This window comes from Adiantum capillus-veneris, chromosome 15 (genome assembly GCF_014529385.1).
Source record: "Adiantum capillus-veneris isolate H3 chromosome 15, ASM1452938v2, whole genome shotgun sequence".
NCBI lineage: Eukaryota > Viridiplantae > Streptophyta > Polypodiopsida > Polypodiales > Pteridaceae > Adiantum > Adiantum capillus-veneris.
In genome coordinates this window covers 134,118,686-134,144,073 of record NC_140945.1, presented here as the reverse complement: position 1 = coordinate 134,144,073, position 25,388 = coordinate 134,118,686, and the positions used below count along the sequence as shown (strand labels likewise).

General features: G+C 45.6%; 1 protein-coding gene across 3 annotated transcripts in view; it reads right to left on the bottom strand.

Moving 5' to 3' along the window:
* The window catches only part of LOC147441521 (uncharacterized), a 107,491-nt gene extending 82,955 nt beyond the window's left edge, over positions 1–24,536 (bottom strand). Inside the window, exons 1-2 of one of the 3 annotated variants that reach the window (XM_086483134.1) lie at positions 24,167–24,536; positions 23,802–24,062 (exon numbers count right to left, since the gene is read on the bottom strand). In XM_086483134.1, coding sequence (XP_086339260.1) covers positions 23,802–24,044 — 243 coding nt within the window. In that variant the 5' untranslated portion in view covers positions 24,045–24,062; positions 24,167–24,536. Of the gene's footprint in view, positions 1–23,801 lie in introns of all 3 variants that reach the window. The other 2 variants (XM_086483133.1, XM_086483132.1) reach the window with 2 other exon arrangements.
* Positions 24,537–25,388: the final 852 nt, after the last annotated feature.

Below are 25,388 nucleotides of genomic sequence, written 5' to 3'. Positions count from 1 at the left end.
CACCAAAGATCCCTTTGAGATCTTCCACCGTTTGTTTCCGAATGCAATGTTGTGACCTTCATCGTCCAATTGTCCTGTAGAGATCAAATTTTTGCGAAGAGAAGGAACATGCCTAACATCTTTAAGCTTCCATTCATTTCCGTTAGCAGTTTTGATAGAAACTGTACCTTTGCCGACAATCTCACAAGCTTCATCATCTCCCAAGTATACATACCCAAAATTACCTTTGGTGTAGTCTTGGAAATGTTTCTTGTGTGGTGTCGCATGGAATGAAGCCCCGGAATCTACTATCCAGGAATTAGACACATTGTCTAATGAGAGAATTAGAGCATCTTGCTCTACTTTACCTGCCACATTGGCCTCCGATGTTGGCTTGTTGTCTTGAGACTCTGTCTCCTTCTTCTTCTTGGACCAGCAATCCTTCTTGACGTGGCCCTTCTTGCCGCAGTTCCAACATTCAAGAACTGACTTTGTTCGTGATTTGCTCCGTCTTGAGCGATCACGACCCTTTTGGTTTTTGAACCTCTCCTTAGGCCTTCCTCTTGTTTCCACTGATAGTGCAGCACTTGATGATTCTCCTGTGCTTCTCCTTCGCATTTCCTCGCTTAGAAGAACACCCACAACATCATCAAACTTAAGAGTATTTGTGCCAGAGATAGAATTACTTACAGCCATCACAAGGCTGTCCCAACTATCCGGTAGAGATGATAGTATAAGGAGAGCTCGCACTTCGTCATCGAAATTGATTTTCACTGATCGAAGTTGACTTATGTTTGTGTTAAAGTCATTTAGGTGTTCTGCAACTGAACCATTCTCTGCCATCTTTAGATTGAACAAGCGCTTCATAAGAAATACCTTATTGGATGCCGATGGTTTCTCGTAGAAGTCGTCAAGTGACTTCATCAAGTCCTCCGTGGTCTTCATCTCCGAAACATTGAAGGCCACCGTTGACGCCAAGCTTAACCGGATTGTTCCCAGTGCCTTTCGATCAAGGACAATCCATGCTTCATCTGCCATTGTTGCGGGCTTCTTCGCAAGACCGCCTAGTGGCAAATAGAGGTCCTTCTGGTAGAGATAGTCTTCAATCTGCATCTTCCAATGTTGGTAGTTTTTGCCGTTGAACTTCTCAATCTTGAGCTTCCCCTCCTCCGCCATAACTCCCACTCAATTCAAGGAATCCTTTCCTTGAGATAATTTAGCTACGAGCAAACCTTGCTCTGATACCAGTTGTTAGGAAATAAGACGTAGCTAAATAGATAATTGAGTAGATTACTTAATGGAGAGAGACAAATTTATATACACGAGATTATAGTGTATAGAGAGAGAGAGAGAGTACACACGATATACGTGGTTCACCCAATGTGGGCTACGTCCACGGGAAAGCAGCCACTCAATGGCTTTGGTACTTCAAAACAAGAAGTAGTTTACAAAGGGATTATACCCTTAATGGAGCTCCCGCCTTGCTTCACTCTCACCACCTCACACTCACCTTGTTGCATCAACTTCACACTATTAAATGTGTGTAGAAATGGCCTCCTTTTATAGGCCAAAAGAGCTGCCCTCTCTTATGAGAGACAGCCATGTGTAGCCGCCCTTGTGCGAATAAGTCCAAATCGGACCCTCCAATCCGCCCATGTGTGGCCGCCTTTGAGAAGACAAGTCCGCTTTTGAATTCGGCCACCGGCCATTGAATTCGGCCACCGGCCACCGGCCATTGACTTCCGACCACCGGCCAACCGACCGGTTGTTTTCCGACCACTTTCCGACCGCCGTCCAGCCATAATATTCCGGCGAAAAGGAATATTCCGGCGAAAAAAAGTCTCGGGGGCCTCCGCCCCCGAGGCCTTTAAAGTTGCCCCTGATTCTTGTCCGTGAAAATTTTGGTTTCCGGTGAGTGATTTTCCTTCACGCACGATGGCTTCTCCTCATAATGGGGGCCTTACAAATGTGCGCTTTTACCACAGAAAATTACAAGGGTAAATCAGGCTCCATACTTAACATGCCGTTCGTGATTCGGTTTGAAGCACTCTTAACTCCAACCCGCTCCACGTGATGCACACTACCTTCAAGAACTCTAGCGAGCCCAAGAAAACACGAGATGACACGTCTACCAATGCCGTCAAATCACCACACAACTAGTCCCCTTAAAATCTTCACCTGGCCACATCTTGCTCGTTTGAGCTCCGGTTGGCAATCCGAGAAGACCGGCATGCTCCACAACTCAAGCACTACAATCCTATCACTTGACATCAAATCCGACCATTTGTCTCCACTTACCCTGCCCATCGAGGATCTGCAAAACCTTCCATCTTCAAACAGCTCGTTCTTTCACACCGTGACTCCGAATGAGGAGCCGTCTGAACCGGCTTCTAGGGCACCTCGAACACCACATTCCAAAGCACAATTCCCGCATTTCGGACACCTGAACCTATCATCCCAATTTGCCCCTTTTGGAGCCTTTTTGGCCTTAAAAACCGCATCATGCACACATATCCGCTATCACCTGCTTGCCCAAGACCTTCATACCTACTTTAGCACTCCAGCTTGCATCTATCAGCATACATATCCATGCTTGTGCCTGCTCCTAGCAACGACCAACTTTGGTTGCACCAACGCTAGATCATAGAAAGTGGATGATGTGTGCATCACGACTAGACCCAACCACACATATGTATAACTATAAAGAGCCACCAACAACTAGCAACATATCCTAGTCCAGCTAAGTCTATCTGCAAACTATGGTGGTGGTGATCTCGCCACGGTGTCCACTAGATCACCACTAGTATCACTGCCACGTGTCACTACCGAGGCGAGAGTCCGTCCAGTGTGAACTCTAGACCAGCTGTAACTAATTGACTGTCCTATGCAAGTGACACTCTAGCCCTATTACAACATGGTGCACGTCAATTACAATGGTATCAAAGCTTCAGCCATTTGATGTCTTGACAAGTAAATCGATCCTACCGGACCAAACAAAATTGACATTTCTTGATTACTTGTAGTTCCTCCTCAATGAACTTTGTGACTGCCTCTTGAAGCAGAATTTACCAATCCTGCAGAGCTTTCAGCCATGCTTGAATTACGTGCTACCACAACTAATGCCTCAGGGTTTCCCTTCTCTGGCACATGACCAAACAAGGTCTTCTTCTCGATAGCCCACAAAAACTTATATTCCTCTTGGGGGAGTTTTCCAACACATGGTTGCACCATCTGAATGGTTGCACCATCTGACTTCTCACCACCAGTGCCGCCACTTCCCCACTGCCACTTGTGTTTCACACAGCCTACCCCCTATTATCCACCTCGAGGACCTACAGCAAATCAGGCCAAAGACTTCATGTCACAAGATGGGCACCACGTGCCAATAGAAAAGAAGAGACTGAACAGACTTTTAGCACTTCAATAACAACTGAACTGAAAGAGAGAGCACACGCGACACAAAGTGGCGAAATTCCACCCCAGAGAGTATTGGCCCCAAACCTTGAGGCCCCTTTCGGTATTTCTTTATATTGCAGCAACACAGTACAAGCCGGTACTCCATAGATTTTTGGAACAGAGGGCGGCCATCTTCCTCTCCCCGACTTTGGGGGCAACTGTGGCCAGGATCGTCCTTTGTTTCTCTGCAGGATCGTCCTTTGTTTCTTACTTGTGCTTTCCACGCCAATCAAACTCGGACGCATCGGAGAGTAAGCTTGCCCAGTTGGACGCATCCGGAAAAAACTATGGATCAAAGAAGATAAGTGCTTTGTGGCCATGAGTCTTTCCATAAGCTCTACACAATTCCTTGGAAGCATTGGGTAGAGAAATTGCACAGATGTCTCGAACAAGTCCCATTGTGTTTCTTGCTTTCTTGGTAGGAGGTTGCTTGGGAGGTTTAACACCATTGTGGGGATTGTAATGGGATAGCCACCACGTGCCAACGGAAAAGAATAGACTGAACAACTTTAAGCACTTCAAATAACAACCAAATCGAAAGAGATGCATGACACACGAGATGGGGAGTGGCGGAGTTCCACCCCAAGAGAGCACTAGCCCCAAACCCTAACGCCCCTTTCAATATTTCTTTATATTGCTTCAACAAGGTACAACTAATGGCTCTACCCTGCATCCCCCACGGGTAGACTACGAGAGAGAGAGCCCATGGGTCATATTTAAAGGCCCTTGGCCTCTAAAAGCAGCTTACATGAAAAGCATTCCAGTTCTAAAAGCATCTGATCCAAAAGCACACATTGAAAATCAATCAGCGCAATTTCAAGGGATCCATACACCTGCCACGTCAGCAGCCAACAGCGCGAATTGCAGAGGTTCGTACCATCTACCACGTGGCACTGTCAACGCAAAACACGAGCGTCCATACAGCTGCCTCAACATCATCTATTACGCAAGTGTGTGTGTGTGTGTTGTGGGTCCCTTTTAATTTAGGCCCCGTCGGATGGGGATCTTCGAGTTAGATGGGGGTTAGGATTTCAAAATTGGGTGACTCAGTCAAACTCCATAAGTTTATGGAACTTCTACTGCTGCTTCTTCTCTTAGGGTTTAGGCCCCTCGGCCAGGATCTGCAGGTTGGCTCTGTTCTTCACTGGCTCGACATGTTAGCAGTTTGTGACATCCCCCCTTCTTGAGAGAAGAGGAATCGTCAGCGATTACCGTATACCTGCGGAGATCAAGGGCAGACTCAGCCATAATGAAGCCTAGCATTAAAAGAAACATTAAATCGGAAAAATTAGCACAAAAAATGAGGTAGTTGATAGGGCATACGCACCACAAAGATAGAAAGAACTAGCACAATATCAATTGGTCCTAACTCGAACGAAAACTTCACAATGTGAAGTCTGCATGTCCGCTATACGACTAAAAAATATACCTAGATGAATCCAAGATAAGCCTAGATTCACCTATTAAGGAAAGTGCAAGGTATAGACCCATGGTAGTCGCCCACAAGACAATATAACCATCAGCTCATCATGCGTAGTATTGACAAAATACCACGACATCCCCACTAACGTCGTCAGTGCCCAATAGTGGGTATAGAACAACCAAGTGCTCACCAATATGTCATCTCCATAATGCATGGTGAAGACAAGAAGATATGGGATACATTGGTATCCAATTTAGAAGTTGAGATACAAGAGTATAAAGAAATGCTTGACTTCCACATGCCCGGACTTGGTTTTGGAAAGGGAACCGTATGGGGACTAGGACCTTCTTTGAAACGTAGTTACCAGCAAAACTCACTAGAATTTGAAAAAGATGTCACATGAAAACCTAATCGAATGGATTCGTCTGGACATGCAGGTCTTGCGAACAAGCTCACAAAATTGCCGCTACTAATCCTCCTAGGATTCTAGAGACTCCTAACTAGGAAGAAGGGGAAAACTAGCTCTCAAAGTCAATGAAGCATGTCCATGTGGCACACAGAGCCATGTGCACATGACAAATAAGGTTGAAAGGCTTACGATGGCAGGATTACTCCATCCATTAGATGGGAGAGTATCTCCATGGATTTTATCGTTGGATTTGTCAAAAGAGGCAGCGGAAGATGCAATGAAGACAAGAACTCACTCATGATTTGGTGGACACCTCGACTCTGATCTAGAAAACCCACAATGCCACACACATGAAACAAACAGGATATCCGAGAATGAGAGAGAGAGAGAGAGAGAGAGAGAGAGAGAGAGAGAGAGAGAGAGAGAGAGAGAGAGTCACGTGACAAGCACCACGTGCCAATAGAAAAGAATAGATTGAGCTACTTTTAGCACTTCAATAACAACTGAACTGAGAGAGAGACGACACGCAACACGGAGTGGCGGAATTCCACCCCAGAGAGTATTGGCCCCAAACCTTGGCGCCCCTTTCGGTATTTCTTTATATTGCATCAACACAGTACAAGCCGGTACTCCAGACTCTCCACCTTCTACAGGAAGCATGCCAAAGAATGAGCCCATGGCCTCATATTTAAAGGCCCTAGGCCCAAAAGCAATTTACATAAAAAGCCTTCAAACTCAAAAGCATCTGGTCTAAAAGCGATGCCCAAAAGCTGCCAGCATAAATCACGGAAATCTGTGCAGCACGTCAACAGTCAACGCTAAACGCCGAAATCCGTACAGTCTGCCACATCATCATGTCAACGCAAATTGCGGAGATCCGTACAGTCTGCCATGTCAACAGTCCAGCGTGAAATCCGGGTTTTCTGTACAACATGTCAACGTGAATTCCGCGAATCCGTACAGCTGCCAGGTCATCTCCTTCTATTGCTTCTGCTTCTTAGGGTTTAGGCCCCTCGGCCGTGATCTAAAGGTTGGATCTGTTCTTCAGTGACTTGACAAGTCAGTAGTTTGTGTGTGTGTGTGTGTGTGTGTATGTGTGAGTGAGTGAGAGAGAGAGAGAGAGAGAGAGAGAGAGAAGGGGGGGAGGCTATAACCGGCCCGTACAACGTAGAGGGCGGTACTATTTCAATTACCTGTTAACTTTACACAGAGCACTGAGAAGGGAAGAGAACACAGTTGCGTCCAATGACTAGAATGTCACTGCGCACACGAGACTGACACCCTGTAGGCCCCAAAGACTGGCGCCCCTTTCGGTATTTCTTTATTCAAATTAAGGTAGACGATCCGACCACTTAGCACAAGCTTTCACAAAGCTGTCCAAACCAGGCGAGGGCTGAAAACGCAGGTTTTCGACCGGATTTTGACAGCATAACGGCGCAAAAACCCCTGTAGGTCAAAAACACCTGTCTAGGACAGATTCCCTCGATATCTGGAAGCTTTCTGGTGAGCTGTCACAGAAATTCAGCGGGCTGTTATTCTCTGTTTTTCACTGCCGGGAGCCCAAAAGCCTGTACACACATCCCAAGGCTCTCACGAGACTCCCCCGATGTTCCCTTGCAGTTTAGGTGCGAAACCCTACACCTGCAGAAAAACACAGCAGGCTGTAATTCCCTGTTTTGGATCGTTTTTAGCGGAGCGAACACACCTACGCGTGTCCCAAGGGCTCCCGCACGCAATGGGACAGTTCCCCTGTGAATTGGACGAGTTTTCACGCGAGAAAACTCTCCAAACTCGCAATCTTTCGTGATGGAACTGTGCGTATCTATGGGGGATTAGCAATTAGCTAATCCGGTTCCTGTTCAGAAGGCTCTTGCCTTGGCAAACGCGCATAAACCCCCAGAACTGTACATAGGTCAAATGAGAAGCCCACTAGTGGGGCATAACATACTGTACGTAGGGGAGAAAGAGAGCAGTATGTAGCGTGCGGGGCATCACTCCCGTCACCATACTGTGCATAGAGGGCAAGGTAAGCATTCCATAGCTTCTGTACCTGCTACAATCCACCTGAGGCTGAAAATGGCGCCCCCTTTGTTGATATGCAGCTCGTTTTTGCCTCCTAGAGTGGCAGAATCGCTCACAGGCTTACACGTCGCCCAGTTTCCGAGTTTGGGCTTTCCCTGCTAAAAATATCTCAACTGGTGCGTCAGTTGACTTGGCAGCAGAGCAATAAAATGTTCCCCTTGTCATTCCAGAGCTAATGACGCGAACACATTTTCCGGTCAAAAATAGCAGTTCCCTAAATTTTAGGAGATGCTTCCATGGCGTCCCTATCGGTATCCTGACCGTCATTGAAGACTACCATTTGACCAACATCTACAATGTGGGTTGATTTACTGGCCCCTTTCAACTTATAAAGTTGCAGTGACTTGACGAGTGGCCCAAATTCCAGTTTGGCGCACACGAGCTTCCATACTCATCAGAATTCAGTGCTAACTGGCCCGGGCAGTCCCTGTCTGACCGACCTAGATCCCCAATGTGAGAAACCCATTTGGCTGCAGCCGTTTCACACTGGCCATGCAATGTCCACTTGCACCTTTTCAAGGGTTTTGGGACAAACAAGTAAAAATAAAATAAATATATCTAATACTTATTTACGAAAGGCAACAGGAAAAATACACCTCCTGGTGACAGAACCCACCCTTGAAATACTGCAAGCGACCTCGCTTGCATGCCAATAATACATGCAGATATCTCCTGATATCACATATATTCTATGATGGAAATCCAAGATATACATGCTTCCGGAAATGTAGCGTTGGACGATTAAACAATCCCACCAACCTGGCTACAACACATATATCAAGCATAGAAGTCTTCTAGTGTACTCTTGAGCACAAACTTCTCTAGCTAAATTCTGTATGGAAAGAGTAGATACAATTGCTTAACTACTCTCTTGAGCATCATGAACCATGCTCTTGACTTGCTCCAAAAAGGTTGCATCAAGTCACTGTGGGTTCCATTTGAAAGGCTTCAAGATACAATTGCAATAGCTGAGGTGAATCAAGCAATTCAAACTCTTCCATCCATTTGGCATCTAATGATGGATAGTTCTTGAACTTCACCAAATAGCGTCTTGCAACCTTTCCTCTAACCTTTCTTTCTTTATGTGCCAATATCTGTTCAGGAACAAGGATTTCATCCGATTCTTCCACTTCGGGTTGTTCCTCATCAAGCATATTCTCTGGCACATCACCAACAAAGGGCCTTAGAAGGCTGACATGAAAAGCATTATGTATTTTCCAGCCTTCTGGTAGCTTTAACCTGTAAGCTACATCGCTGATCTTTTCTGAAATCTGAAAAGGACCATAATATCGCATACTGAGCTTAGGAAACAAGCGTTCCTTGCCTTTCCTTTTCCTTAACCTGGCCTTTTCAAAGCGCAAAAGTACCCAATCACCAAGTGAAAATACAAGTTCACGACGGTGACGATCAGCAGCTTTCTTTTGCTTAGCTTGAGTCTTCTCAAGAGCAATCTTTATCTTCCTGTATGTTTCATCCATATCTTGCACATACTTGTCTGCCTCAAATATCTTGTCCTTAGTCTGCAAAATGGGCGGGACTTTCTTTCCTCCTTTCACTATCTCAAATGGTGCCTTACCTGTTGACGTATGCACAGTGTTATTGTAAGCATATTCAACCAATGGGAGATGGTGTTCCCAAGTTGCCTTGTGCTCTGAGACATAACATTTGAGCAGGTCCAAGACAGTAGAATTTGCCTCTTCTGATTGTCCATCAGTTTGCGGATGAAACGAAGAAGAGAACTTGAGCGTAGTGCCCATGTTCTCAAACAATTCCTTCCAAAAAAGACTCGTCATACGTGGATCCCTGTCACTGACAATTGACTGAGGCATCCCATGATATTTAAAGATATTGCTCATGAATATCTTGACCATGTGTTCTGGCTTTATCTTCTTCCTAACAGGAATGAAATGGGTCTGCTTACTGAACCTACAAATGATAGTCCAAATCCCATCATTTCCTGTTTGCATCCTTGGAAGATCAAAGATAAAGTCCATTGCTATACTTTCCCATGGCCTATCAGGGATCGGCAATGGCTGCAACAATCCCTGTTGCTTTTGTCTGTCAAATTTGACTTTTTGGCATACTAAGCACGATCTTACAAATGTGTCAACATCTTGACGCAAAGCTGGCCAATAGAAGAATGCCTCAACCCCTTTCACTGTCACATCAATTCCACGATGCCCAGCATAAGGTGGAGCATGACTTTCCATCAAAATCTTTGGCCGTAACTGTTTAGTAACGCATAACTTTCCATGCATCATGAGAAAGTCATTCTTAAGCATATAGTGCTCATGATGTTGCCCATCAACAAGCTGGTCATAGATCCTTGCAAAATCTGAATCTTCAGCATATTGTGTCTTCATTTCGTCTAGTTCACAATGGTACGGAATTGACACTGCTGAAATTTGGGGCTTTCGTGACAACGCATCAGCCACCACGTTCTTTTTCCCTTGCACATGCACAATCTGAAAATGGAACATTGACAAGATATTTGCCCATCGCATGTGCTTCTCAGACAACTTCGTCTGTGTAAGAAAATATCGCAAGGTTTGATGATCCGTTTGGACAACAAAATCAGCCCCTAGCAAATAGTGTTTCCAACTAGTGAGAGCATGAATTACTGCCAGCAATTCTTTCTCATAGACTTGCAAGTTCCTTTCAGTCTTCAAAAGAATTCTGCTCTCATATGCGACTACTCGGCCATTCTGCATTAAAACTGCACCAAGACTATGGCCACACGCATCACATTGAACCACAAAAGGTTTAGAAAGATCCGGCAAAATAATTACCGGATCTAAAGTCAGCTTCTCTTTCAAGTGTTTGAACGCTAAAATTTCCTTGGCTGTCCACTTGAAAGTAACTCCTTTTCCTTGCAGTGCATGGAGTGGAGAAGCAATCTCAGCAAAATTTCGGATGAACCTCCTGTAATAGGAACATAAGCCTAGAAAGCTTCGAATGTCATGTACGGACTTCAAGTCTCGCCATGACCTAATTGCTTCCACTTTAGCGGGATCCATGCGTACCCCATCCTTTGAAACAATGTGCCCAAGGAAGTGAATCTCTTGCAAAAAGAACTCACTTTTCTTCGCATTAATGAGTAGCCTATTCTTGCGTAGCTCATTGAAAACTGCGGTCAAGTGATCCCTATGCTCCTCTTCAGACTTTGAGTAGACAATCATGTCATCAAAGAAGGTACCCACGAAGTTTCTATGTGGTCTAAAAATTCTGTCCATCATTCTATTAAATGTGGCAGGAGCATTTGTGAGACCAAATGGCATGACAAGAAACTCATAGAGACCAAATGTTGTCCTGAACGCAGTCTTATGGACATCTTCTGGTCTAATGCGTATCTGATGATACCCGCTCTTTAGGTCTATTCTTGTAAACAATGACGCTCCCTCAAGCCAATCAAGAATGTCATCTATCCTCGGTATGGGGAACCTGTTCTTGATAGTATTCTTATTCAAGGCGCGATAGTCAATGCACATGCGCCATGAACCATCCTTCTTCTGCACTAAGAGTACAGGCGAACAAAAAGGGGATGAACTGGGCTGAATCAGCCCCTTCTCTAAAAGCTCGTTGACCTGACCCATAATCTCTGTCTGCTGGGCTGCACTAACCCTGTATGGTGGTCTATTCGGTGGACTAGAACATGGCACAAGATCTATAGTATGATCCTCAGGTCTCTCAGGAGGTAACTCCCCTGGCAAAGAGTCCGAAAAACAATCACTGAAACCACTCAAAAAAGTTGACCTGTCTTTATCTAAGGTAGACAAATTAGATACAACTTGAGGTACTTCTTTTGCAAAGATCAAGTACGCAGAAAGATGATTCTTTATTACAGATGAAATAGCAGAAGCAGAAACAACTGGAACAGACTCGCCTTTAAGCTTTACATCAAGGACATGAGTCTTTCCTCTATGTACAAGGGTAATCTTTTTGTTGTAAGTATCCACCATAGCATGCAACCTGTAACACCACGGGATACCCAATAACACATCACAGCCCTCAAGTAGCATAATATGAAATTCTTCCGCATCCACATAGCTCTGAATGTGCAGACGAAGCTTTCCCAGAATGGGAGTAACAAGCTCTGAATGTCCTGGGCATGCCAAACCTGCTTCGCCTGTCATACCCATCTCCTCTGCACGAATGCCCAACTTTGATGCCAATTCTGGTGATATGAAATTTGCACGGACTCCTGGATCAAAGAAAACCAGCACTGTCTGGTCTCTAACTTTGCCCCAAGCTCTGCATAGCTCCGTGGCATCTGTGTTTGGCTGATCTCCAACCAAATCTGGAACAAGTCCTGCACTCGGCTTTGGCTTCTTCCCTTTATGGTCTGACTTGTCATCCTTATCCTGTGACTTCTTTTGTGGGCACTCATTTGCAAAGTGTCCTTCCTGTTCACAAATGTAGCATTTCTTGGCCTCCCTAAGAGCTTTCCTTCCTTGAAAAGTTTTGCCAGAAAAATGCCTTTTTTGTCCTTGTTCTCGTTCCGAAGAAGATTTAGATTGCTTCTTGGACGTATCAGCTTCTTGAGTGGAGGGCTTCTTTGCAGGAGACTCAGAAGGCTTTGCTGCAACATTGCCCTTGGCTGAAAACTGTTTGCCCTGGGCCCCTTTCTTGTGGCTATTAAATCCATCGGAATCTCCCTTCGACAGATTGTTGGCCACTCTTGCATTCTCTATCAATTGAAACATATTCATGACAGTAGTCTTTGTGCAATAGTCCCTGATTTTCTTGGGCAATCCGCAACAATACTTCTCAATCTGTTCTGACAATGGCACAAACCTGTAAGAGGTGACTGGCAACAGTGCGGTCCAAAACCGTTTATTGTACTCTTCCAGATCCGCACACTGTTTAGCATTCAACTCGTGCCATTCCGTCATCACATCCACTTCAAAAGTGTTTGTCAACCATGCAGGCGCAAAAAGTTGTTTGAATTGGACCCACGTTGTTGGGGCTTGACCCTGGTTCAACAATGCGGTCCACCATTGGAGCGCATTCCCTTTCAAGAAAGTGGCAGCCTTGCGTATCTTTGAAGATTTCGTGAAGTTGCCTCCAGCATAAGCTGCATCGAACTGCTGTATGAAGGTCAAAGCCTTTAATTGGTCCTCAGTTCCTCTGAAAGTTTCAAACTTCACTCCTTGCCCACCTTCCTTGTAATCCTTAGGCTGACTCAAAGAAGCCACATTATCATAAACAAGTGCCTGTAACAGTGGTGCTCCATGAGTGTTCATTCCAGCACTCGTATCAACTGTTTTCCCTGTCATATCTGCATTTTGTACGTATGGCTGCGAAAAACCAGCCATACCAAATTGTGTTCCAGGCACTCGAAACTGACCATAGGCACCCTGAAAACCTGGTTGGACACCCATGTTCGCGTACATAGGGTTACCCATGCCTGTTTGCATTGTCCCGAACACATTCCCTGGCATATAACCTGTGGAAGGTCCAGCCATAGCTTGAAACACTGAACCACCTCCAAAATAACCAGGATAAGTATTAGGTAATGGAAGGGTCTGACGCATAGCCTGTTCATTGCTCCCTTGACCATTCACAAACGGTTCCTGTCCAGCTAAAGCAAGTTGCTTTGGATCATTGGACACCGCTAGTTGCTCAACCACATGGGCTTTCCCTCGAGCATCATGAGTCCTCTGCGCATTGGAAATCTCCTTTTCCTGCAACGGCTCAGTCATGCCCTGTGTAGGAGGCTGAAAACCCTGTGTCGGAGCCTGTAAGAATTCCTGCATCCTTGGGTTGTTAGCCAACTGCTGAAACATGTCCATGCAACAACGCAGTTGAGTTCTAAACAACCTGTCCTCTTCTTGAAGAGTTGAAGGAATTTTCTCTGTGCCATGTGAGGAAGATCCCTCTTCAGGTACTTGGTCTCTCTTCTCTGCCATAACGACAAGCTCTGTGTTGCTTTCACCCACAACAATCCACGCTACACTTTTTGAAGAAAAAGTGACTATCCCGTCGATGGAACCATATAACCGGCCCGTACAACGTAGAGGGCGGTACTATTTCAATTACCTGTTAACTTTACACAGAGCACTAAGAAGGGAAGAGAACACAGTTGCGTCCAATGACTAGAATGTCACTGCGCACACGAGACCAACACCCTGTAGGCCCCAAAGACTGGCGCCCTTTCGGTATTTCTTTATTCAAATTAAGGTAGACGATCCGACCACTTAGCACAAGCTTTCACAAAGCTGTCCAAACCTGGCAAGGGCTGAAAACGCAGGTTTTCGACCGGATTTCGACAGCATAACGGCGCAAAAACCCCTGTAGGTCAAAAACACCTGTCTAGGACGGATTCCCTCGATATCTGGAAGCTTTCTGGTGAGCTGTCACAGAAATTCAGCAGGCTGTAATTCTCTGTTTTTCACTGCCGGGAGCCCAAAAGCCTGTACACGCATCCCAAGGCTCTCACGAGGCTCCCCCGATGTTCCCTTGCAGTTTAGGTGCGAAACCCTAAACCTGCAAAAAAACACAGCAGGCTGTAATTCCCTGTTTTGGATCGTTTTTAGCGGAGAGAACACGCCTACGCGTGTCCCAAGGACTCCCGCACGCAATGGGACTGTTCCCCTGTGAATTGGACGAGTTTTCACGCGAGAAAACTCTCCAAACTCGCAATCTTTCGTGATGGAACTGTGCGTACCTGTGGGGGATTAGCAATTAGCTAATCCGGTTCCTGTTCAGAAGGCTCTTGCCTTGGCAAACGCGCATAAACCCCCAGAACTGTACATAGGTCAAATGAGAAGCCCACTAGTGGGGCATAACATACTGTATGTAGGGGAGAAAGAGAGCGGTATGTAGCGTGCGGGGCATCACTCCCGTCACCATACTGTGCATAGAGGGCAAGGTAAGCATTCCATAGCTTCTGTACCTGCTACAATCCACCTGAGGCTGAAAATGGCGCCCCCTTTGTTGATATGCAGCTCGTTTTTGCCTCCTAGAGTGGCAGAATCGCTCACAGGCTTACACGTCGCCCAGTTTCCGAGTTTGGGCTTTCCCTGCTAAAAATATCTCAACTGGTGCGTCAGTTGACTTGGCAGCAGAGCAATAAAATGTTCCCCTTGTCATTCCAGAGCTAATGACGCGAACACATTTTCCGGTCAAAAATAGCAGTTCCCTAAATTTTAGGAGATGCTTCCATGGCGTCCCTATCGGTCTCCTGACCATCATTGAAGACTACCATTTGACCAACATCTACAATGTGGGTTGATTTACTGGCCCCTTTCAACTTATAAAGTTGCAGTGACTTGACGAGTGGCCCAAATTCCAGTTTGGCGCACACGAGCTTCCATACTCATCAGAATTCAGTGCTAACCGGCCCGGGCAATCCCTGTCTAACCGACCTAGATCCCCGATGTGAGAAACCCATTTGGTTGCAGCCGTTTCACACTAGCCATGCAATGTCCACTTGCACCTTTTCAAGGGTTTTGGGACAAACAAGTAAAAATAAAATAAATATATCTAATACTTATTTACGGAAGGCAACAGGAAAAATACACCTAATACACCTCCTGGTGACAGAGGCTCTCCATGCTGATAACAGGTTGCTCATACAAGTAACCAAGGGTGGTCCGGCATAGAACCGACATACCCAATGGATAGACCCGAAGTACACACAACTGCGACTGCTGACCATTGACATGGTCTCCACATGGGCTATCACTCATGGACTGATCCTCGTCCTAGAATCAAGATAGAGATGGAGAAATGGAGAAAGAGAGGTACATGCCTCAAGGCTAGAAGCATGGCCGTTATCTAGAGGAGGTGTAGGTCTTTGCACTCCTAGGCCTGCACCAAAAACTAGGTGCTTTGCCTCTGTACCGAATACCCACCGGACGAGCTGCCTTGAGGAGGAAACAAGGAGCGACCGCAATGCTGCCCATCACTATCAGTGGTGTTGCTCGACTGTTGAGAATGAAAAACGCTAGTGCTGAATGGGAAAATGTTGGGGCTGATCTGTAGCAAAGCACTAGACTAATCTGCACCGTCTGCCCACCGTCTCTCCTAGGACTTCCCCCTAGGGGTGCCCCCTGCACCCTAGGGCCACTGTGCACACTATCCCAAGATGCCCTTGCCCCCACCTTTATACACCTGGAGGTCTCTGTCGGTCAATTGTCCACCGGTCTCCACGACCTTTAAAATAGGGAAACGTGCAGAAATGGCACAAGATGCCCAAAAGGGCTCTCGGAAAAATATTGGCAAGGCTGGGAAAAATACCACCAGCCTGCAAGAGCCTACTTGCCATGGAAGAAAGCCAAAACCCTGAGCTAAACATGGCTAAACACAACCCGGCATGAGAAAACAACCTCACACTGGCTGGGCACAACCACAAAACAGCCCCCACTCCCTAACACTTGTCCCTGGGAGAAACTGGGACCGGCTAGACGAATCCAGAGAGATCCCTCAGCTCTTAACACCCCCTCCCAGCTCCTAGAAAGGAAGACGGATCACGAAGCTGGAGTAAGCATCTGCAACTATAAAGAGAGGGTTTCGTGGACGAGGATATCTGCAAACTCCGTAGTAGAAAAGTATCCTGCAATAAATACGATACAAGTGCTACCCTTGAAAGACATCCAAAAAGTAAAGTGTTGTCCACTGTTGAAAGTAAATCCAGCTTAACAAAGAATCTCCTCAACTCAACTGACTCACAAGTCGCACAATCAGCATCTGCAGAAGGTATTGTTGCTGACCGCTCCAAGAAAATTCATCAAAACTGAGCGTAAAGACAAACTATTGGTATCCGGATCATTTGCTTAAGGTGCACGGGCCTACGCGCAATGGCAGTACCTGCAGTTCCCTGAGTGAGAGAAGCGTCCTTGGGCAAAACGCTACAACACATTCAAACACTCGAGAGGAAAAAAAATCCAAATATTGACGGATTAGTGAAAAATCTTCAAAGCTCTGATACCAAGTCAGGTGCAGTGCAATTGAAGTTGTGAAGATCTAGTTTTACACTTCCACAAATCCTTTTCTTTCTTCCTTGCGTTAGTGATTCCTTTTAGCTTGAATGATGGTTCCTATTACTTTTCCCTGAAAAGGGGGGATGAGAGAGTGAGGAGAATGACACCCGATGGGGTCCCAACCAACCCTCTCAAGGGTCCCCCACATCGTTGTTGATGTGGTATTTTTGATAGCATAAATGGAATGTACACACATGCAATACCTCAAGTGTAGACTCTACCGACTCGAATGATGATTATTGTCACGGTTACTCCTCAAGACTAGGCACCGCCAGGGCTGATTTGATGCATTTTTGGATCCTTCTCGATGTAGGATTGCGGATGGCCACCAAGGGGTAGATCGGGGGTTGAATTGCGCTCCCGATGTGAGAGGAATGAAGGCCTGAAAATGCAGAGCTCGATGACAGCAATGATGGACAGCAATGGAGCACTCGTTGCGGGCGAGGGAATGGCCGCGGAGAGGCTCGATGGGCTGTCCAAGTACCGGACCACAACGAAGATGGCTAGCGATCACAGACGCGGGCCGATCCTACGAGGGAAGGGGTGCAAACTGAAAACGCTAGGGCTGAATCTGCAAGTTTGGTGGTGCTATGGCTGAAATCTGAAAACACTGGCTGCTTGGCTGGAAAAACGGTAGGCTTGATCTACTCCTCAGCTAGCGCTACCAAATTTGCCTTCAACTGCTAGATCAAGTGCTCCCTTTATAGGGAGTAGGCTTGATCTACTCCTCAGCTAGCGCTACCAAATTTTCCTTCAACTGCTAGGCCAAGTGCTCCCTTTATAGGGCTGGAATTTGGGCTATAAACCAATTAAGGGCTAGGTAGGGCAAACTATCCACCAAACCAATAAAATAAATCATAAAAATGATTTGTTAAGCGGGAATCCGATCGACGTGGGGAATGGCTCGTTGGAATCTTCTTAACCTAGAACTACATGCTCGTCATGTCAGATGCCCACCATAGTGTAACAACATCTGTCAAAACGTATGTACAACCATTTATGCAAGAAAACTAGAAAACCTAATCTAATATACTCGTTCGGTCAGTATTAATCCTTCTAGAATTCTAGACAAATAGAAAGTCCACCACCCAATTTTTCAAATTGAAAAACCTTCAGGTTCGACACATAGTTACTTCACCTCCACGATGTGGCTGCTCTACTCTACTGGGCTAAGTGGGGTCAATTAGAGGGAATCTCCCCCACTCCTATCTAGGAAGAAGGGGAAAATTGGCTCTGGAAGTATATGAAGCATGTCCACGTGGCACACAGAGCCATGTCTGTGTGCCACATGCACATGACACTCTATAGCTAAAAAAGTTTTCCTTGCGCGATGGCGGTAGGAGCAGCCCTCAAGACAAGAAAGGGGGCGAAGAGGATATGCTCTTTGTGTGTGTGTGTGTGTATGCGTGTGTGTGTGTGAAGTCTGATCAATGGTGGAGGCAAGCTCATACTGCACTCTGAAAGTCTCACTTGCCTCTTAAGGAGCGTTTGTTTCTTTGGCGTTGTTTGCTGGGAGTCCTTCCAGTTGGAACACTCCTTGTGGCGCGTCATATTAGCGCGTCAGTTGCTCCGCTGATGATGAGACTGTAAGGCATCTGCTTTGGGAGTGTCGCTGCACCAGGGCTTTCCTTCACGCGTTTCTACTTGTATGCACCTTCGATTTCCCTCAGCAGTCTTCCACAAACGATTCTGGCTTTTTGGCATTCTTCCAAATTCCCTCCAGCAATTTGCCATTTTCTTTGCATGGGTCAGATTTTGGCCGCACCTTCGCAATCTCCGCATGTTCCATCAGCACTATGCAGATCCTTTTCCATCGTTCAAGATTTCACTAAGGCAATCATTACATTTTGCCTTTGACATTAGGGACATATCCTTGGAAATCTTGCAACTCTTCTATGTTTGCTTTTAACGCTTTTGTATCGCAACACTTCTGTGTTCTTCCCTTTGTGATCTTTTTGGTGGGTTTTCCTCGCCTTGAGGTTCCCACAGGTAGATTAATCAAAACAAATTTACAAAAATAAAATAAAATGTGTGTGTGTGTTGTGAGGGAAGACCTCTTGAGAAGGTTCTAGCTCGTCTTCTGCTTGCACCATAGTTATCCTAAGCTTGACACTTGGTGGTGTTAGAGGTGACCATTCTGAATTAAATAGGGATATTCATTCTCTCCGTTTTGTAGCTTTTTCCAAATGGAGAAGTCTGGGTCGTATAGATACAAGTCGGGAAGTGATTCCACTTCTTGATGATATACAAAAGTGATTGCATTCATCCTCGGCCGTCTAGACAGCGCGTCAGTAGCCACATTCTTACTTCCAACCGTATGAAGGATTTGATAATGAAACATGGACAAGAAGTTTGCCCATCTCATCTGCTTCTTAGATTATTTCCGTTGTGTAAGGAATTACCACACACTCTAATGATCGATTTTGATCACAAAATCCGCTCCTACAAGGAAATATTGCACACTCTGATGATCAGTTTGGATCACAAAGTCCGCTCCAAGTAGAAAAGGCGTGAATCACAGTCATAAGTTCCTAGACCGAGGCTTGGAATTATGCATCCTTGAGCCGTCTACTCTCATAAGCCACTGCATGGGCTTCTTGGTTAAGCACTGCACCTCTGCAATCACCTAAAGCATCACAATGAACCTCAAATGGTTTCCTTAAGTCTGGCACTATCAAAATAGGACCATGGCTCAATACGTACTTCAGCCTATCAAAGGCAGCTTGTTGTCTTCTTTCCCATTTAAAAGGGATCTTCTTCCTTGTTAAGTCATGGAGTGGTCCTGCTACATGAGCAAAGCCTCAGATAAATCTCCGCTAATATGAACACAATCCCAGAAAGCTACGTACATCATGTACAGTAGTGGGAGTTGGCCAGTCTTGTACAACCTGATCTTTGTTGGATCCATGCTCACTGTATTGTGAGAGACTATATGGCCTAAGTGGTGAATCTCCGTGAAAAAGAACTCGCTTCTCTTTGCAATGATATGCAACTCATGCTTACGCAACTCTTGAAACACTATATCCAAGTGCTTCCGATGTTCCTCTTCTAATCGAGAGAAGATTAGTATGTCATCAAAGAATACTCCGGTAAAGGCTCGGTACGGACTGAAGATACGATCCATCATTCGATTGAATGTGGCGGGAGCATTGGTTAAGCCGAAAGGCATGACCAAAACATTCATAAAATCCAAAAAAGGTGCGGAAAGCAATCATATGGCCATCTTCAGGGGCTATGTGTCTTTGATGATACCCACTCTTTAAGTTTATGCGACTAAAGGTACTTGCACCCTATAACTTATCGAGAATGTCATCAATCCGAGGAATCAAAGAGAGATTCTTGATTGTGATCTTGTTTAGAGATCGGTAATCTATGCACATTCAAAGGTGTCATCTTTCTTTTGTACTAGTAAAACTGGGGAGCAGTAGAGCGAAGTACTTGACCGTACCAGACCTTTCTCTAGAAGCTCATTGACTTGCTTCAAATTTCCTCTTGCTGAGCAAGACTTACCCTGTAAGGGGGCTGGTTAGGAGGAGAGCTACTTGGTATGAGATCAATGCAATAATCTTCCAGACGTTCCAGAGGTAGCTTATAAAGAAGAGTTTAAGTGAAACGGTCCATGTTCCTTTTAATAAAGTGAAACGGTCCTTGTACCTTTTAATAAAGTGAAAACCTATTATATCAAGACTCGAGAGTGAACTCTACTTAGATTTATTTCTCTCGTGCGAAAATCAAGCAAGCACAAACGTACTTCTTCATTACATTTTTAATAGAGATGTGGCTTACAATAGAGAATAGCCAATCCCCAGCATAGTAAAAATTCTCACTTTCTTGATCTAAAATTCTAAGGTGAGAGACTTTTCCACATAATCTCGGACCGGTTGGATGTGGAAGTGCCATAACATACCCAGGATAATGTCCTGCCTTTGATGGGTGCAGTGCCATCAGAAATGATTCTTGGTCCTTGTACTCGCCAGTTCAAAGATTGACTTGTCTTTACACAAGAGTTGCATTGGTAGTCAACCCTTCAAATGAGGCTCCCCATGTGATCGGAGTGCCTAGCTGAGCAAGCGTGAGGCTAAAGGGCTCTATAGTATCAAGAGAGATAAAGTTGTCTGTAGATCCTCGACCATAAATGATTAATACTTGTGGGTTATTCAAAGATCCCCAGCCGACGCATCCCTTTCTCCGTTTCCATATTCCCTTGTACATCACGAATAGAATTTGAGCTTGATGGAACACGTTCCTTCTTCGTTTGTTCCTTCCTCGAAGATGCTTGTTCCTGCCGTTGCTGTCAAAGAAGGCAGTCAGGCTTCATATGTCCTTTCTCTCCACAGTAGAAACATCTTTCTTCTTTCTTGAAGTTCTCTACTTGGGCAAGCGAGCGATATTCAAGCCACTTACCGGCACCCTCTGGTTTCTTAGACTGATCGGGGTCCCCAGAGGGATGCTTTCTGCCTTGGTTGCCATGATCATCCTATACCGCTCTTTGTCTTGCACGGTAAGTGCTTTGTTCCATCCTTCTTGGAGTTCCCGTGGAGTGTAGGTCTTCAGCAATGATTGTTGACTCCATCATCCTCTAAAGGGTCCCTAATTGATGCTCCGAGAATATCAGTTACCCAATCTCTCCGTCTGAACCTATGGAATAACTCCTTCACGATGCTTAATGTCACCCATCATATGATACATCAGTGATGTCCGTTCCTCATGATTATCAGTTCTTGTAGATCTACAGTTCCTAACTTAAGAGTTCTAAAGTGCACAAATCTAAATATCCTAATTTCATTAATAAAAAATCCTCAAGAAATTAAAAAATGGTCAATTTAGCAACAATTTGCAAGAGCGCGCACGTGTGGAAGAGAGAGAGATAGATAGATAGATTCATTATCGTCCACTGAGGTCAAATATGACCCATGGGACCAAAGATGCATACAAAATCGATTTCCTCTCTAGAAGAGGAGGGTGGAAAGTACGTCCTCTTCTCGTGAGAGAGGGCGGTGTTCACAACCTGCAATGGAGAGGTCTTACTACTAGCCATCTCCTAGACGGACTTAGTGGCAGTGTCTAACTCCGTTTTACAAATAGAAGAGAAACTCCTAGTTATGTGGTATCATTAGGGGTTGTCTTGGTAGACCGAAAGTCCTCAATGATTGCACGTCCTCCACGGTAAACTGCCCATTTCCCAGCTGCTCTGGCTTCACGGACCTTGGTAAGCTCTTCTCTCTTACATCGAAGTTGCAAAGAAGTCAAATCCTCTGCAAACCAGAACTCTGTGTCTTTGAGATTTTTTGATTGGTACAACATAGTATCACAGGCTACTTTGGACTTGAATGTTATGATTCCATGAGAGCCACCATTTTTGGTGACATGTGAGGCTATGGAATGAACCTGCGATGTGTCGAGCGCTGTATCCCACTTGACTGTTGGCATTAAACTAGCAAGCTGATGTACTGAAGCGTGAAAATTACCTGATGTGTACCACTCTTGAGGCCCTCCAATCCGCAGGTTGAGGGATGCAACATCTCGGCGTTTGAACTCGCGTATCTCCTTGTTAACATGAGTTTTGATTTGGGATGGAAGACTTGCGGTGATCTCTTGAACCTGTGCTTGAACGGTGTTTAAGGCTTTGGCCTCCATCTCTCCTTCGTTGGTGGAGTGCTTCTGTTCGAGGTTCGTGAGACGTCCTTCAACTGTATCTAGGCGTTGTCGAAGGAGGAGGTTCTCCTCTTGTAACGCCTCAATTTGTGCTTGGAGGGCATCCCAGTCCGAGGTTCGTATGTCGGACGGTTTCTTTGGGGTACGCAACACAGATGCAAAGGTTTTTCTCCCAACCGTGGTGATGGTGCTGGAGAGGGGGGTACTTGGAGACGATGCCTGGTTCAATACTGAACTGAGGGAGCCGATTGGGCGGCTGTGTGTCAGCATGGGAACAGGCCCTCGTCCAACCTTAATAGGTTTTTTGAAAGCCATGGCTTGTGGCTGGGTCGAGCGGGTGAGAAGGCGGCGCCGCGACAAGCAGGGGGAATGTCGTCAGGATGCTGCAGTGGCTCCGAAGCTCAGGGCGCCCCTCTGGGTGTGTTGACTGACGCAGGCAACAGATAAGCGCCGGGCAGGTGGGGTGCAGTGTCGCGCTGAGGACGGGCTGTAGCGCAGCCGCGGGCTGGCTCTAGCTAGACAGGAGGGTGAAGAGAGACGCCCACCCACGCGCCTCCATCGCGTGAGCAGACTCGCAGAGTCGCAGGCTAGGGTCGCACACAGAGAGAGAGAGAGAGAGAGAGAGAGAGAGAGAGAGAGAGAGAGAGAGAGAGAGAGAGAGAGAGAGAGAGAGAGAGAGAGAGAGCAAACTCTGCAACACAAAACCATGATGAATGACTACCCACCCTAGGCATACGAATAATGAAGTAAGTGTGGGTAGGGCAAACATTCAAAACTACAGATGTTGGAAAAAAACTTAAAAACCCTACAAAAATGGGTGAAAATGGGAAACCCCAAATTGGACCCAAAATGACCAGCTAGACCGAACTGAAAGTGTCTGGCCATGCATCTATCTTCAACTGAGCAGGACAAGACATAGGAGGAGGAGACCCACCCCAAAGAACAGCAAGAACATGCACAGGCAACAACATAAGGCGCACACTCACAACACATGCACATGCCACACATGCACAGCAGGCAATGCAAGGAGACAAACAGAAAATGCAGACAAAAGAGAAAACCAAAGGCATACAATAAGCAGGCAAATATAATCACCGCAAGAAAGCAAAACAAAACAGGCAGGATAAGGGGCCATAGAGCAACGGCAGTACCTTGCACATGGCAACAGTAGCTCTCTCTCTCTCTCTCTCTCTCTCTCTCTCTCTCTCTCTCTCTCTCTCTACATACCTTCCTCTCCCAACCACGATGTGGACTCTCTATTGCGACGCTCATTTCAGCCATTTTTGAGCATCGAGAGTCACTTATGAACTCCACTCACACCACGTGACATGTTCATTTGGTCCCATAGGTCATATTTGACCTCCCAGGACGATAATAGAACTATCTATCTATCTATCTATCTCTCTCTCTCACACACACACACACTCACACCTAAGCAACAACAAGACTATATCAAATTATATGAAGACAAGAAACAAGACTATATCAAATTATATGAAGACAAGAAACAAGGCAAATGGGCAGTCTACAAAAGAGGTGGAGCAATAATCGAAGACTTCTGGTCAGCCAAAAAAGACATCAAGGACACATCGAGGTGCATGTAATATGTAGCTCATCCTCATGAAGAGCATACTTTTGGATTCCCGCAGTAAAATATACTGACAAAGACGTATCTGATCTGTCCTATAGGCTGAGTTCAGCCTGAACAAGATGTTAACATAACTCTCTCTCTCTCTCTCTCTCTCTCTCTCTCTCTCTCAAATACAAGCACACACTAGCAAAGATACAAAAGTAGAGGTATTTGGAGCCTTACTGTGGAATAGCCTACTGGCTTTTCCATAAAGAAGGCGACTGTAGCACTTTGAGAATTGTTTAGCCCTGAAGTAACCGAACAGTCTGAATCATCAGAATCCGAATCATAAATGTCTTGGCCACTTATTGCTTGCTCGGCTTGGGAGAAAGTAACTCCATCTTCAAAATCTTCAGAAACAGCATCCTTGCTTTGAGAGGAAAGTTGGGCTTTGTCGTCATCATCAACAAGTGACGCGGATGCCATGAGGCCTTCAGGAAACAGCTACAAGATTTTGTGAGGTGCACTCAATGCATGTTAGACGAAATTGAAAATGGGAAGCTCATGTATGTGACTAAGATCGCAAAATTCAATCACAGAAAGCCTACTGCTCTTGCGGAAGCTGGAGGTGCAGAGGGTAAAAATTATCTGTCAGCTGCGGCTTTCCAAAGAAGGTAATGTCAAGTTCGAGCATCCCGACCGCCTCATTTTCATCTTTGCCTGCGGGTCTAGTATGAAAGGCCCTTGTACTGTCCAATGTCTGGCCATAGAGGAGGGGGACCAGGCTCAAACTCTTTCTAGCGCTCTGCAGCTCTCTGCTTCGTGAGGGTGACCAAGACAGAAAAGTGCACTTACTACAGAAATGCTCCTTAATTTAGCAGAGTTCATTCGAGAGTCGACCTAGAGATGCTGATCGCCGCAGGCCATTGTTCTGAACCACTGGTTTACTCCCCCTGAAAAAGTGCCCCCCAAAGCGAAAGGTGGCACCAAAAAAGGACTAGACCTTTGACACGTCAGGTGCACTTTATCGTATTCACTTTTTGAATAGTTCATTGAACTTCCGAAGGTTCTGGTCTGGGAGCACCACAAAAGTGCAAGATATTAGAGTGGCTTCACAAGATTCCGGTGTGACAAAAGAGATAGGTGTCCTCGAAGGGGTTGAAGATTTTCAGCAGATCCTATGGCGAGACTTGTTCCGAGATCGTGGACGCGTTGAGTCACACAGGCTAACCATGATAATTCTCTTGTTCCAAATTCAAGAAAAATCTTATTTGTCTCTTGTATGTGAATGACTCAAATGACTCAAATACGCTCATAAACAACAACCACACCCCCACACCCGCTCGTCACTAATTGACACCTCCCTAGGGAGGTGGGATCAATGGCCCACATTAGGCGCCACGAAGCGTGTGCAATCCGGGCCATCCTGTAACATTTAATGGCCTAGTAACTTGTGTGTAGTGGAAAATAGCATGAACATAGTGAGCATTTCATTAGAATAGATTCCTAATAAAGTAACGAGAGTGCTTGGGTGGAGAGAGCAACAAAAAGTATAACACTTCGTTAGATAGCATGAACAATACTTCAAAAGAGAGAGAAATTAAGCAATTGACAACAGTTGAGGACCCGATTTACATGGAGCGGGTCCCCCCTCCAAAAGGCTTTGTATTATGGTTTCTCCCATCAAGAGAGACATTTTACAATACAATTCTTTGTGTTCCTTCAATACTAGCTAGTGCAATGAAGATGGGAACTTCAAGCACTAAGCAAAACACTTATTAAACACAACATCAATTCCCTCACGGTCTCAGACCCAAGACCTCACACACT